This window comes from Leptodactylus fuscus, chromosome 11 (genome assembly GCF_031893055.1).
Source record: "Leptodactylus fuscus isolate aLepFus1 chromosome 11, aLepFus1.hap2, whole genome shotgun sequence".
NCBI lineage: Eukaryota > Metazoa > Chordata > Amphibia > Anura > Leptodactylidae > Leptodactylus > Leptodactylus fuscus.
In genome coordinates this window covers 60,217,092-60,232,485 of record NC_134275.1, presented here as the reverse complement: position 1 = coordinate 60,232,485, position 15,394 = coordinate 60,217,092, and the positions used below count along the sequence as shown (strand labels likewise).

Sequence of the window (15,394 nt, the reverse complement as noted above, 5' to 3'; positions counted from 1 at the left end):
GTTTTTTTAAACCAGACACAGAGTACTGCATGTCCGACTCTGTGTCCGGTTTAAAAAAAAACGGTTTTGCCGCGGAACACATAAAATGCTCACCGGCGCACACGGCCGAACTTTTCAAGCCCATTCAAATGAATGGGCTTGAAACATGCCTGCGGGTTTCTGTCTCCTACCCTGTTTTGTGCAGGAAACGGAAACCTGCAGATCGGAGTACGGGCGCAGATGTGAATGAGCCCTCACATGTATGACAACAGCCAGTGCACGAAAAGTTTTCAGTTTAATGACCATTACCATACAGGTGAGCTTCATAGTAACATGTGCTACTTGTTACTGCAATTAACAAGTGTGGATAATTCTTCAGCAAAAAAGCGTAGTGAGAACCCAGCCTAAAGGATTTTCCAGGACTATGATACTGATTGCTGGGCTCTCCTCATCCATATCTTATCCCCTTTCAAGAGGATCGTTCGCCACCTCCAGCAATAGCTGCTGCTCCACTGATTCTGGCACACTTGGATTTTTTTTCTGTAGCCCCCACCATTCTAGAGCAATCAGTGCAGTTAGTTTTGGTGCCTGATGTGCTATTTAAAGAGGACCTTTCACCACCTCTGTGCTGGGATTTTTTTCTGTAGTCCCCATTGCTGCCAAGCAATAAATGCTGAACGTTTTGGTACCTGATATGTTATTTAAGTTCTGTACTGTCAGGAGGGCGGGGTCAGGCAGGAGTAGACAAAGGGGTGTGATTCTTAGCTCTGATGAGTCTGGCACGCACAACTGACATTACACAGCCTAATGAGCATATCAGGTACCAAAACTACCTGCACTAATTGTTCAGGAATAGTAGGAGATAGAGGAAAATAGTGGAAGGGAACCTCCAAAAGAGCTGGAGTTGGCAGAGATGGTTTTAGGTTCTCTTTAAATTTTCACATATAATCTACTACCGAAAACAGAATAGCGAGTACAGGAGAAGCCTGTCAATTGTCATGAGCTGCATTATCTATAGGCACCCCAGAAGAAGCTAGCTGGTGGGGGTAAATATCAGCTATTTTTGGAGGGACAGGCTATTGGTACATTACATAGGTGTTGCTCCTGGAGTTTCTGTCTAGCGTTGCACCATGTGTATCCGGCATTCAGCTCTCCCACCTGCAGAATTCTGTCCTCCTCTCTTTAATGAAGACGACATGATAGAAACCAGAAGCTTTTAATATGATATTTACATACAGAATCAACGCTCCCATTCGTCTAATTAACATAACGAGGCGGGGAAACCATCTAGTAAGGATGCAGATTTCTATACATATATATTGCTTTCTGAGCTAGAGAGGAGGACAGGACCCGAGAAGTCAGTCACAATATGGAACATTCCCATATAAAAACCTGAGAGCAACAGGGAACAAACGCTGGACGGGCGGCTCCCTTTATATCCATCATCTGCACCCAGTCACCCTGATGTCTGGAAGCTTCAGGATGACATGAGGGATCTGAAATATTTCTGCTTTCACCCTGACACCAGAGGTCAGCCTCTGCTACCAACCCCAATACCAGTGTGTTTTATCGAAGGCTTCCTCCAGGCAGCTGTACACCAACAAAAACATTATCCGTGAGGAGGAATCAGCACGAAGGAGCAATCTCCTCAAAGTCACCCAATAAAGGAAGGCCGAAGGCTACAAAGCCACAAATAGCTTCATGGCCACCGGGGTATAGGAGCAGAGAGGAGCATGAGGTCCTGCCAGCTGTGTTTGGACTACACTATCCTCAACAATTCCTACTACAAGAGGATTGTGGGAGTCGCATTTCAAACACTGAAATAAACATGGCGCCTGCGGAAAGAATTCAGCGTTTTCTATCTGGGGAGTCATTGAGAAAGAATCCTGAAGCTCTGCGCCTCCTCATACAGTTCACCGGCATCTATACGTTTTTCCAACGGCCTCTGCGCTTACGAGGGGTTAAGTAGGAAAACCTCTTCCTCTTGTTAGGAGGTGGAGAGGATGGAAGTTGCGGCTGCTCTTCTGTCACCTCCTGGGCTCCATCTTCGTGAGCCTCGTGACTTTCTACCTCATAACCCACAGAACACGGTTCAGACTCTGGCTCTGTCTTTGTAGGAAAGTAAACCGGCCCAATAAGGGCTGAGGGTGCCGGTGATGCTGACTGGGGAGGTATAAGTGGCAACAGGGTGGCCAGGACGTTGGTCAAGCGGTCCATACTCTGCCGCAGGGTATAGGTCAGGTGTCGTATAGCTTCAGCTGTTTCTTGCTGGGCTCTCAGCATTGCAACCGTAGGGTCATAGTGCTGACTGACACCCCCAGGTGCAAGTAAAGGAGAACCGGAACCTGGGGGCAGTTGTTCTGGAGAGTCCCCATCTGATGGATCTGGAGAAGGGCTAAGCTGGGGCAGCTGAACAATATGAAGCTGAGGTGTCGGAGAAACAGATTCCTTAGGGTGAAGCAGCAGTGGAGCTTCTGGGGGGCAGCAGGGACCACTGAGAGAGTTTTCTGCACTAGACGATCCGGGCCCGGGTAAATGTAAGTCTGCGGATTAGAAGAGATATTGTATTAGTTGTGTGCAATGCTGTCACTGCTGCTCTCCCGTGAAATTAAAACTACAAGATCTAAAGATCTTTTTATACCAGAGCCTTGTGGCTCATCCTGAAGGAGCCTCCTGAAGTTGAGGAGTCATTGGTGTTGGGTAAGCTGTGGTATCTATTGAGAAGTGTCCTTTTAATAACCAACTAAAGGCCTCATAGACAGAAATCAACAGAACTCTGCTCCTCAAGCTATAAAATATAGGCATTTGGAAAAGTAAGTACCCCCATGTAAATTTGACCTTTTCTGATATGTGGAAACGTAAGGATCTGCTCCTCAGACCCACCGAATATAAAGAATCAACTGAAACAAGACCAAATTCACTTCACTGTAATTTATTACGTAGCGTCTCAGTGGATTGTTTGTCCCTTCCAACTCTACCATAAGAAAGAAAGTAATAATTAGCTGGGATGATTTAGGAAAACCGGCACTCGCAGGGGGTTGGACCCGATGGCCCTTGAGGTCCCTTCCAACTCTACCATAAGAAAGAAAGTAAGAAAGGATTTACATTGGACTGTAACAACGGGACCCTTTTTGTTAAAGATATGAGTTGCCACGTTACAAAGTCCTTACTTTGCTGAGCGTTAATCTTCCATAAGATGGTCTTAACAATCTTCTCCAACCGTCTCTGGTACAATGAAACATTCATTGTGGACTCCATGATGATGAGCTGGCCAGACGTCTTCACCAGCATGCTTTACGTTGCAGGTATTAGGTTCTTCTGGTCCTGCGATGAAGCCACACAATCACTGACTTATCTGTCTAGAGCACATGGTTTTACAAGCCCAAGTGGACAACGTTGGCCTTACCTAGACACAGCCCCATGTAGTAGTCATGTGTGCTATTCTATCTAATGGTCACCTTCTGCACCGTGACTTCAGTAGGGATGAAAGCTTCCTTGTACACCTCATCATGAAATTTTGGTCTCATAGAGTGGTCTTCTAGCATCTTGTTTTTGGACATTCTTCTTGGACGTAGGTAACCTGCTCCTGAAACCTCTAAGCAGATATCATGGGTGTTTGTCTCCCTCCTGTCTTGGGACATCAGTAGTGGAGACATCTTCCTGTAGATGCTGGGATGAAGTTCACAAGATGCTTGATGATGTCTCCCAGTATCGTATCCTACATCTTCATTGAACAACCATGTCTGGAGAAGATCCTGCAATCTTCTTCGCTTATAGATGACCTTCCAAGAACTAGACAATTGTTTGATTTCTTTATGAGTCTCCGGACTCATCAGCATCTAGAATCTTCTTAGCGAAGCATCAGAGAGCTCTGTGGATCCAGACGTGGAGTCTTCATCAAGCCGAATGTCTGAGATATAAGGGCATGAAAATAAGTTTTTCGTTGATGGAAACACACAAAATGTTCCTCTAGCACCAAACACTGAATTTGATGCAGATTTTTGTCCACATTTGGTACAGTACAACACAATATTTTGGGGTTTTATAATCCACAGCAGAAAAAAATCTGAAGAGATTTAAGCTAAGGCCACACATTGCGTTTTTTTTTTTTTCCTAAGTGGGCTTCACAAGAAATGGGAGATATACAAGAATCACTTATACGTCCCCCTTCTGGATTTTGGTGAAAAAAACCCACAGCTAAGTCTTTAAGAACAAAAAAAATGCAGCACTGAAATTTATATCTAAAATATACATTTACTGTAAAGTGAATTTGTTCTTTCTTTTCTTTGTCGGTATATTCTGTGTGACTACGGAGCAGGTAGTTCAGTGTCCACAGATGGGAATAAATAACACCGTACATGGGGGACACTTACATTTGTACATGACTGTGTTTTGCATGTCTCACTGCTTGTTCTGTGGTTACAGAGAAGGGTCCTGACTACAAACAGCGCCCTCTGTAGACATCATCCTTCTGGAGCTTTTTAAACTTCTGTTTCATTTTTTTTCAAGTGAATCTGTTAACGCAAAAAATTTTTCATCGAGATGTTTTTTCAGCAGGACTGACAAATGGAGGCTATGGTGAACAACATCACAAGTCTACGGCTACAGGAAAGATGTCCATGTGTGACAAACATCCTAAAAGAGGAGCTATCACCACCCAGAAGAGTGTTAAATACTAGAGATGAGCGAACACTGTTCGGATCAGCCGATCCGAACAGCACGCTCCCATAGAAATGAATGGAAGGACCTGTGACACCGGCCGGCCGCCGGCAAAGTCAACGTCACAGTTGCTTCCATTCATTTCTATGGGAGCGTGCTGTTCGGATCGGCTGATCCAACAGTGTTCGCTCATCTCTATTAAATACCACATCACCTGTTACTCATGCTCCCATTTCTTTAGTCACTTTTCTCCAGTAATTCGTCCATTCTCCAACTAGTCTCACCTCTATTGTGCAAATGAATCTTTCGTGTGTTAACTGTACAATGTCTCCACAGACCCGAGCAATTCTCTTCCATCTCTATAGTTAACTCCTCAGACATGAGTGATTCTCCTCCAACTCTACACTAACTCCTCAGACATGAGCGATTCTCCTCCGACTCTACAATAACTCCTTAAACATGAGCAATTCTACTCCAACTCTACAATAACTCCTCAGACATGAACGATTCTCCTCCAACTCTACATTAACTCCTCAGACATGAGCGATTCTCCTCCAACTCTACAATAGCTCCTTAGACATGAGCAATTCTCCTCCAACTCTACAATAACTCCTCAGACATGAACGATTCTCCTCCAACTCTACATTAACTCCTCAGACATGAGCGATTCTCCTCCAACTCTACACTAACTCCTTAGACATGAGTGATTCTCCTCCAACTCTACATTAACTCCTCAGACATGAGCGATTCTCCTCCAACTCTACACTAACTCCTTAGACATGAGCAATTCTCCTCCAACTCTACAATAACTCCTTAGACATGAGCGATTCTCCTCCAACTCTACATTAACTCCTCAAACATGAGCGATTCTCCTCCAACTCTACAATAACTCCTTAGACCTGAGCGATTCTCCTCCAACTCTACAATAACTCCTTAGACATGAGTGATTCTTCTCCAACTCTACAATAACTCCTTAGACATGAGAGATTCTCCTCCAACTCTACAATAACTCCTCAGACATGAGCGATTCTCCTCCAACTGTACAATAACTCCTTAGACATGAGAGATTCTCCTCCAACACTACAATAACTCCTTAGACATGAGCAATTCTTCTCCAACTCTACAATAACTCCTTAGACATGAGCAATTCTTCTCCAACTCTACAATAACTCCTCAGACATGGACAATTCTCCTCCATCTCTATGGTTAACGCCTCAGACATGAGCGATACTCCGCCAATTCTACATTAACTCCTTAGACTTGAGAGATTCTCTTCCAACTCCACGGTGAACTCCTCAGACATCTCCATGGTTAAGCCCTACAACACAAGCGATTCTCCCCACAAGTCTTCAGCTCCAGTTCTACAGTTGACTCCTGAGACACAAGAGATTCTCCACCAACTTTGTGATAATCTCTCAGTCCCAAGCAATTCTTCATCAAATATGCAATAACCCCTGACCATTCACAGATGAGCAATTCTCTTCCATGTATATTTACCTGTGGGGTTTTTGCTTGTGTCGGAAGGATTATTGGAAAAATAGTGAAGAATTGTTCATGTCTGCGGAGTTATGGTAGAGTTGATGGAGAATCAATCATGTCTTAGGGGTTATGGTAGACTTGGAAGAGAATCACTTGTGCCTGTGGAGTTATAGTAGCACTGGAGGAGAATCGCTCCTATCCGTGGGGCTATGGTAGAGCTGGAGGAGAATCACTCATGTCTTAGGGGTTATGGTAGAGTTGGTGGAGAATCACTCATGCCTGAAGGGTTATCATAGAGTTGGAGGAGAATCACTCATGTCTTAGGGGTTATGGAGGAGTTGGTGGTAGAATCACTTGTACCTGTGGCGTTATAGTAGCACTGGAGGAGAATCGCTCATATCTATGAGGGTTATCAAATAGATGGAGGAGAATCGCTCAGGTCTGAGGAGTTTCATAGCATTGTATAAGATTCACTTTTGTCTGAAGGGTTATTGCGGACTTTGAGGGGAATTGCTTGTGCCGGATGGATTGCTGTTCATATTCCTAATAAGCCTTTCCTTCAACGCAGTCAGGTGTAGACAGCTTTCTTCTGTAGGGTGACATGGCTGTGTGTAGGTGTGTGCCCGACTGTGTGGCCCATGCAAGATGAGCTGCTCATGGCCTTGGGATTTTCTATACAGATGATCTCCGGGATTTCCTCTTCTCACTGCGCTTCTCCTGCTGAACAGAGAGTAGAGTGAGGTCACATGGTATCAGGTGGCTCCTCTTATTGGACAATGTCACAGCACGGAAAGATCACACTCAGTTGACCCAGTGGAAGCTAGGACCACACAGATAACAATGGAAGCTAAGACCTCCTTGATGTCAATGGAGGCTAGTTCTGCCCAGTTAACAGTGGAAGTTAAGACCACTTTGGTTGTCAGTGGAGGCTAGGACCATCCAGGTACTAAAAATTGTCTCATTAGTGTACCGAAGTCTCATTTGCACAAAATAGCAGCAGGAATATCAGGAGAACGGAGAAACTACTGGCTACAGAAATAGGGGGACAAGAAAAATAAAGGAATAATGTGGTATGTCACACTACTCTGGGCGGATTTTCACATGCTAGTATCCTCGATATCCATGAAATAACAATTCTGTGGAATATTTTCCTACAAGTCTGCGTTGTGCCGTTCCTGTTATTCCTCTTAGAAGTTTATGAATAAATTGACAACTCTCCGTTATTCCTCTTGACAAAGGGGTGTTCCATAGGCTGCCACTGTCAGAGATGAATGAACAATGCAGGGACCCCCACCCCCTCAAGCCGGTAACATTCAATTGTCAATGTATTCCTACAATTCTATCACCAATAGTAGAGGACAGAAGGGTGGACGGGTCCTCTAGGAACTCGACACCATCCTCTCTAGTGATCGATCCAGTAGCAGGAAAGGATCGGGAGACCTCATACAATATGAAGGACGGAAACCTTTGTATCACATAGCCCTGATGGTAACAGGTGCTCTATAATGTATACATAGATGATGGGAGTCTAAAACTGAATTGCCCCTTTAGGGTTTATGGTGGTCACTAGATATTTTCTAAAGTGAAGATCAGCACCAAGGGTCCGCTAAGAAGAACATAAGGGTTATTGCAGATAATAGACTATAATCATGTCACTGAGAACTTGAGAAGGTACAATCTAATGCTCACCCATAGCTGCCAGCCGCGTCCCATGGAGATAGGACTCCCTCCCAGGTACCACCCCAGGCCCCAGGATGGCAAAGATGGTTTCCTCCTCTGCCGTGAGAACGTCCTCTGCGGTGCCATTCTGTGTGGAATGAGGGATGCGAGCCAGCTTCTCCTTGGTCCGTCTCTTAAAGTCATTCCAGCGTTTCTGAACTTCCTGAGCTGTTCGTTTCCAGTTAGTGATGGCATTGATCTTTGCAGCGATGCCCTCCCACACACGGCGTCGCTCTGCCACGCTAAGGCGTCTGCTCTGTGCACCATACAGCATAGAATAATGGGCTCGCACTTCTCTGATAAGGATCTGGTTTTCCTCATAAGAAAATCTGGGCTTACGGAGGCGAGTCACTTCCTCCGTGTCGCCAGACATGGCGAGGGCGTTCACTATGGCCTCCAGTGTTTTGGCTACAAGAAAATGGAGAACAGAGAGTAAATTGGTTATATTGGTCGGTCCATACAGTAAGGCTACGTTCACATCTGTGTCACAGTCTCTTGTGCAAATTCCAGGAGAAATCCCAGAAGATAAAGTCCTGCAAAACCAGCTTTTTTTTTTTGCCCGGCTATGTCTGTGAAGAAATAAGGGACACCTGACAGATCCCTCACAATCTGTTGCTGAACCATTTTACAGCTCTTCTGGCCCTGCAACAGACCATAAAAACGACGCAGATGTGAACGCAGCTTTAGACTCCTGAAAAAACATGCACAGCCTGGGAGAAAATATATACCGGCGCGTTTCTGCACATATCACACAAGGAAGCAAAGGCCAGGGGAAATTTATCAAAATAGGAGGCGCTGATCGGGGACTCTGCTTCTCATTAAAGGGGCTCTCTTACTGGAAAAAGTCATTTTTATCTAAACATATACTTGCATAGCCTTTAGAAAGGCTATTCCACACCTACCTTTTGTATGTAAATCCCCTCAGTAGTTTTTGAATTCTAATTAGCCTCCAGTGAGCAACGGAAGTTTCAGCGAGCACGCTCTGCTGTGTGTGAGAGCAGGGATATGAGACAGCAGCATAGCAGACAGTGCTCGCTGAGACTTCCAATGCTCGCTGGAGAGCTAATTAGCATATCAGTCTCATTCAAAAACTACGGAGGCGATAAACATACAAAAGGTAGGTGTAGAATAGCCTTTCTAAAGGCTATGAAAGTATATAGTTAGTTAATAATAACTTTTCCCACTGATAGAGCCCCTTTAAAGAGACACAGCAATGTGTGAAGGCTTATTTTTTTAGGCACCCTAAAATAGTCTGTAGACAGGTGTCTGCGGTTTTGCTAGTTGGAACTGGTTTCTATATGAGGCAGTAAGGAAGCCTGTGGAGGTTAATTCATATCTGTCCAGGCCTAGGTGTCACCGATGGCATATGTACGTCCAGGAGAGTGCATAGTCTCCTGTACGAGAGTCATCCTACAGCAGGGGCCATCTTGTTGGTGTGCAGTGAATACGGCTGTGAGAAGTTCCTTCTAGAGTGAAGATGACCTCTAAACCTGTACGTTACAGCCATTTATTTTGGGTCCAATTCTCAGTTACATAGGGTCATCTCCACCTACATCCAATAGGTGCACAGGACACAGGATGGATGGTGCAGCAATGGGATGACAGGACAGTGGAAGGGGCACAGTGTGAATGGACTCCTGGACAAGTGGAAAGAGCAGAACTATGTTTGCAGGGCAACTAGAGTATAAATATAAAAGGAATCTGTCAGCGTGATTCTGTCAGTCCTTATGGCCTTGGAGTTTAGTGTCCCAAAAGCCATCCATGCACTACAAATAAGTTTTATGCTCCCACACTGCTTTACTCCTCGCGCCGATGCAGTTCCTTTAGTGAAGCCAAATGACTACACCTTACCCTGTACCTCTGGCACTTAAACAGTCAAACCAGGGAGTGCACACTCCTCTTCACTGAGGAATTGTGCAGGCGCCGGGAGCACCAGAGAGGAGTCCGACTAATCTCTAGGTCAGTATAAAGTCTATAAGGACCTGTGGGTGGTTTAGGATCCCAAATCAATGTGACAGGTTCCCTTTAAAGAGGATTTGAAGCCACCAGGTGTTTTTTATGCATCAGTGTGGGTTCCGAAACCAGACCTCGCACCAATCAGCTGATCTGACAGGACATTATAGTCTACAGGAGCGGGAGAGATCATAGCAGCTAGCCTTCGGCAACCAGCTCAGAGAAGACGGAGGATTAGAGAGAGCCTAAAAGTCATATACTGGGCCGAGTACACACACTAGACTATTGATTTATGTGTCTGATGTGTGGTGTACATACAATGCAGCATATACACTCACCGGCCACTTTATTAGGTACACCATGCTAGTAACGGGTTGAACCCCCTTTTGCCTTCAGAACTGCCTCAATTCTTCGTGGCATAGATTCAACAAGGTGCTGGAAGCATTCCTCAGAGATTTTGGTCCATATTGACATGATGGCATCACACAGTTGCCGCAGATTTGTCGGCTGCACATCCATGATGTGAATCTCCCGTTCCACCACATCCCAAAGATGCTCTATTGGATTGAGATCTGGTGACTGTGGAGGCCATTGGAGTACAGTGAACTCATTGTCATGTTCAAGAAACCAGTCTGAGATGATTCCAGCTTTATGACATGGCGCATTATCCTGCTGAAAGTAGCCATCAGATGTTGGGTACATTGTGGTCATAAAGGGATGGACATGGTCAGCAACAATACTCAGGTAGGCTTTGGCGTTGCAACGATGCTCAATTGGTACCAAAGGGCCCAAAGAGTGCCAAGAAAATATTCCCCACACCATGACACCACCACCACCAGCCTGAACCGTTGATACAAGGCAGGATGGATCCATGCTTTCATGTTGTTGACGCCAAATTCTGACCCTACCATCCGAATGTCGCAGCAGAAATCGAGACCCATCAGACCAGGCAACGTTTTTCCAATCTTCAATTGTCCAATTTCGATGAGCTTGTGCAAATTGTAGCCTCAGTTTCCTGTTCTTAGCTGAAAGGAGTGGCACCCGGTGTGCTCTTCTGCTGCTGTAGCCCATCTGCCTCAAAGTTCGACATACTGTGCGTTCAGAGATGCTCTTCTGGCTATCTTGGTTGTAACGGGTGGCTATTTGAGTCACTGTTGCCTTTCTATCAGCTCGAACCAGTCTGGCCATTCTCCTCTGACCTCTGGCATCAACAACGCATTTCCGCCCACAGAACTGCCGCTCACTGGATGTTTTTTCTTTTTCGGACCATTCTCTGTAAACCCTAGAGATGGTTGTGCATGAAAATCCCAGTAGATCAGCAGTTTCTGAAATACTCAGACCAGCCCTTCTGGCACCAACAACCATGCCACGTTCAAAGGCACTCAAATCACCTTTCTTCCCCATACTGATGCTCGGTTTGAACTGCAGGAGATTGTCTTGACCATGTCTACATGCCTAAATGCACTGAGTTGCCGCCATGAGATTGGCTGATTAGAAATTAAGTGTTAACGAGCAGTTGGACAGGTGTACCTAATAAAGTGGCCGGTGAGTGTATATGTGTATGGTGTGTGGTGCATATACAGTGTAGCATATATATACACGATGTGACCTATATACAATATAGCAGATATATATATGTGTTTATGATATGTAATGTACATACAGTGTAAAATGTATCCTATATTGAGTATATATAATGGTAAAGGAGTTTCCAACCAAGGAATTAGCCATGGAATCTGTGGCAAGATCGTGCAGGACACTTCATTTTTTAGCGCCCTGCTGCTCCCATTGAAATCAATGTGAGGAAGATTCTGGGAGGAAAAAATTCTACCATGTGAAAACACTCATTTGCTAGGTATACATAACCTAAGGGGTTTTTACCCCCTTTGCCGGGTACTTTATATGTTCTCTGGGATTTTACCCCTTTGCCGGGTGTATATACCAATCTCTGGGCATTTTCCCCCTTTGCCGGGTAAATATCACAAACTCTAGGTATTTACCCCCTTTCTAAAGGTACGTATAAGAATCTCAGGATATTTACCCCCTTTGCCAGGTAAATATAATGATGTCTGGGTATTCACGCCCTTTGTCGGGTACATTTAACAATATCTGGGTATTTACCGCCTTTGCTGGTTAAGTATAATGATCTATGGGCATTTACCCCTTTGCAGGATACGTATATTGATCACTGCATATTTACTCCCTTTGCCGGGTACAAATAACAATCTGTGTGTATTTATGCTCTTTCCTGGGTACGTATTACGATCTCAGGGTATTTACCCCCTTTGCTGGGTACATATAACAATTTCTGGGTATTTACCCTGTTTACCAGGTATATATCACAGTCTCTAGGCTTGTACCTGTTTTGCTGAGTATATATAACAATCTCTGGATATTATTCAGGCTCTCTCTCTCTCGGACTTTTACCTCCTTCTGGTTTCCCCTCCTCCGGGCCACAGACCCTCCTTCCTGTGTATATGGGAGGCGGACCTGAATCTGTCCTTCTCGGACTCACAATGTGCTAGAATCCTTGAGTTTGCCCACAAGAGTTCGCTTGCTTGTAAGTATCAGGAGGCAGGATAGAAGATCTTTAGATGGTACCATGTCCCATCTAAATTGCACAGGTTCTTCCCGTCCTCTTCTCCTTTTTGCTGGCGCTGTGGCACAGAGGAGGGGACACTTTTGTACATTTTTTGGAGCTGCTTTGCACTGAGGAACTTTTGGGATGGCGTTCACAGACTGCTTGTCCAGATCATACAGACTCCCCTCCCCTAATCGCCGGCCCTCTTCTTGCTCCACCGCTCGGACTTCCCTCTCCGTGCCTACCGTAGATCTTCCCTGCGGCACATGATTAATGCCGCTAGGGCATGTGTCCCGGCGCCCTGGAAATCGTCCCACCCCTTCTTTTCGCCACTGGGTTCAAAAAGTGGAAGACATCCAGTGCATGGAGGATCTCATGGTGTCCTTTAGAGACGCGCGGGGGGCCTTTATGGATACTTGGACACCATGGATTCTCTTCCAGGGTTCACAATCATATAGAGACCTGATGGGTTGAGGTCGCACTGGGGGCCATGCTCCACAACTCTGGCGGACACAGCCGCTCACCCCCGGGTGAGCTATGGGTGTAGTGTATAAAAATGGCGGGGTTGTTATGGAAACCTGGAGCATAGCTGTGTGTGAGTTGGCGTGGCATGCCGTGCCTGTAATTGTTCTGGCATCTCAGCAGTTCGCTTTTGGCAGCTCTCAAGCTGGCCTGTTGTTGAATTTGTTCTTCACGCCGTGCCTGTGATTGTTCCAGCATCTCCGCCTGCTCCGACGTTTCGTCAGCTCTAAGTGCCGCTTGAAGCCTAGCTTGCTCAATCCTCCTGAGCTCTGCTTGATTGTCTGCTCCTCAAGTCCAATATGTGTAGTGAGCCCTATATGGGACAGTGACCCCAATATGTGTAGTGAGCCCTATATGGGACAGTGACCCCAATATGTGTAGTGAGCCCTATATGGGACAGTGACCCCAATATGTGTAGTGAGCCCTATATGGGACAGTGACCCCAATATGTGTAGTGAGCCCTATATGGGACAGTGACCCCAATATGTGTAGTGAGCCCTATATGGGACAGTGACCCCAATATGTGTAGTGAGCCCTATATGGGACAGTGACCCCAATATGTGTAGTGAGCCCTATATGGGACAGTGACCCCAATATGTGTAGTGAGCCCTATATGGGACAGTGACCCCAATATGTGTAGTGAGCCCTATATGGGACAGTGACCCCAATATGTGTAGTGAGCCCTACATGGGACAGTGACCCCAATATGTGTAGTGAGACCTATATGGGACAGTGACCCCAATATGTGTAGTGAGACCTATATGGGACAGTGACCCCAATATGTGTAGTGAGCCCTATATGGGACAGTGACCCCATTGTACTCGGCAGAATACAATGCTACCATGTGATTAAGCAAAATGAATAAATCCATGATGGTTTCCAGGTTTACATCACTTGTATATCAGTCACCAGGCATATACATTCAGGAGTACAGTGATCTTCAGGTGTTTTCCTCCTTATCCAGGAGTGTATAACAATCTCTGGGTATTTACCCCCTTTGACAGGTATACATAACAATCTCTGGGTATTTTCTCCCTTTGACGGGTATATATATCAATCTTTGGGTATTTACTCCCTTTGACGGGTATATATAATAATCTCTGGGTATTTTCCCCCTTTGCAAGGTATATATAACAATCTCTGGGTATTTACCCCCTTTGACGGGTATATATAATAATCTCTGGGTATTTTCCCCCTTTGCAAGGTATATATAACAATCTCTGGGTATTTACCCCCCTTTGACGGGTATATATAACAATCTCTGGGTATTTACCCCTTTGACAGGTATATATATAACAATCTCTGGGTATTTACCCCCTTTGACGGGTATATAAGATAAGAGAGATAAAATAATCCTTTTTCCCCACAGTGGGGAAATTTCAGAATATATCACAATCTCCGGGTCTTTTCCCCCTTTGCCGGGTACATATAACAGTCTCTGGGTATTTACCCCCTTTGCTGGATACATATAACAGTTTCCTGAGTATTGCCCCCTTGCTGGGTACATATAACAGTCTCTGAGTATTTACCCCCTTAGCCGGGTATATATAACAGTCTCTGGGTATCTACCCACTTAGCCGGGCACGTATATTGATGTAAGGCTGTTGTTGCCCTATTCCAGGTATATACTATAGCCTGCAGGTACTGTCTCCCCCGGGCCGGTACACATAGTGATCTCCGGGTATTTACCCCCTAGTGGGGTCCGTTGTGGCGGTCGCTGTATGTGTGGGCAGGCGGGGGCGGCTCTCTGGCGCCCCGCAGCGGGCGCTCAGGCTTACAGGGCCGCCCTGTGTGTGGGGGCGGGGCAGGGGCTCAACGTCCGGGCTGATTTCGGGGGATTTTACCTTTTTGTAGCCGCTCCGGCTCCTGCTCCACCTCTTCCACTTCCTCTCCTCCCGCCGCCCACAGAGCATGCGCCGCTGCGTCATCTCCAGGACACGCCCCTTACCTCTGGCCGCAACTAGGAGCGTCATGGGAAGGACTTCTGCGGACACCAGTGCGTCGTGTCCCCACTAGATGGCGCCATGTGACCTGGTGGCCGGCCTGCGGACTATACGGATCCGCATCCGTCTAACCACGCCCTCTACTACAAGCCACACCCACACCGCAGGTAGCATGGTTGCGTCTAGAATGGAGTTGCTCCTGGTAGGTCCTCCCTCTAGTCACCTCACTAGTGAACGGGCTAGAATGGAGTTACTGTAGGGAGGACCTACCAGGAGCGACTCCAATCTAGACAATTCACTAGTGAGGTGCTGGAGGCAGGAACTACTAGAATCAACTCCAATGTAGACTGTTCAGTACTGAGGTGACTAGAATGGAGTTGCTAATAGGAGCTGCCGCCAGAAACTCCAATCTAGTCACCTCACTACAGGAGCAGCTACGGTACAGTGGAGTGTCTATAGGGGGCGCCAGAACTGGCCAAGAGAGACATTGTATATGTATATGATTATCAATAAGAATACAGGAAATACACATTCCTGCACATAGATACATCCTGTGAAA

At 45.9% G+C, this 15,394-nt stretch overlaps 1 protein-coding gene across 1 annotated transcript; it reads right to left on the bottom strand.

Moving 5' to 3' along the window:
* Positions 1–1,210: 1,210 nt before the first annotated feature.
* Positions 1,211–14,825, bottom strand: LOC142185081 (myb-related transcription factor, partner of profilin-like). The gene is made up of 3 exons (XM_075260330.1): positions 14,737–14,825; positions 7,807–8,244; positions 1,211–2,522 (listed from the first exon to the last, which is right to left on the bottom strand). Exons 2-3 carry the CDS (start codon positions 8,207–8,209, stop codon positions 1,903–1,905), a joined length of 1,023 nt encoding a protein of 340 aa, XP_075116431.1. The 5' UTR covers positions 8,210–8,244; positions 14,737–14,825; the 3' UTR covers positions 1,211–1,902.
* Positions 14,826–15,394: the final 569 nt, after the last annotated feature.

Bases quoted from the DNA above. Each gene is read 5' to 3' on its own strand.
- LOC142185081 (XM_075260330.1), bottom strand. From the start codon at position 8,209: ATGTCTGGCGACACGGAGGAAGTGACTCGCCTCCGTAAGCCCAGATTT. The intron at 2,523-7,806 runs GTGAGCATTAGA...TCTAATCCGCAG, and splicing joins GACGCGGCTGGCAGCTATGG to ACTTACATTTACCCGGGCCC.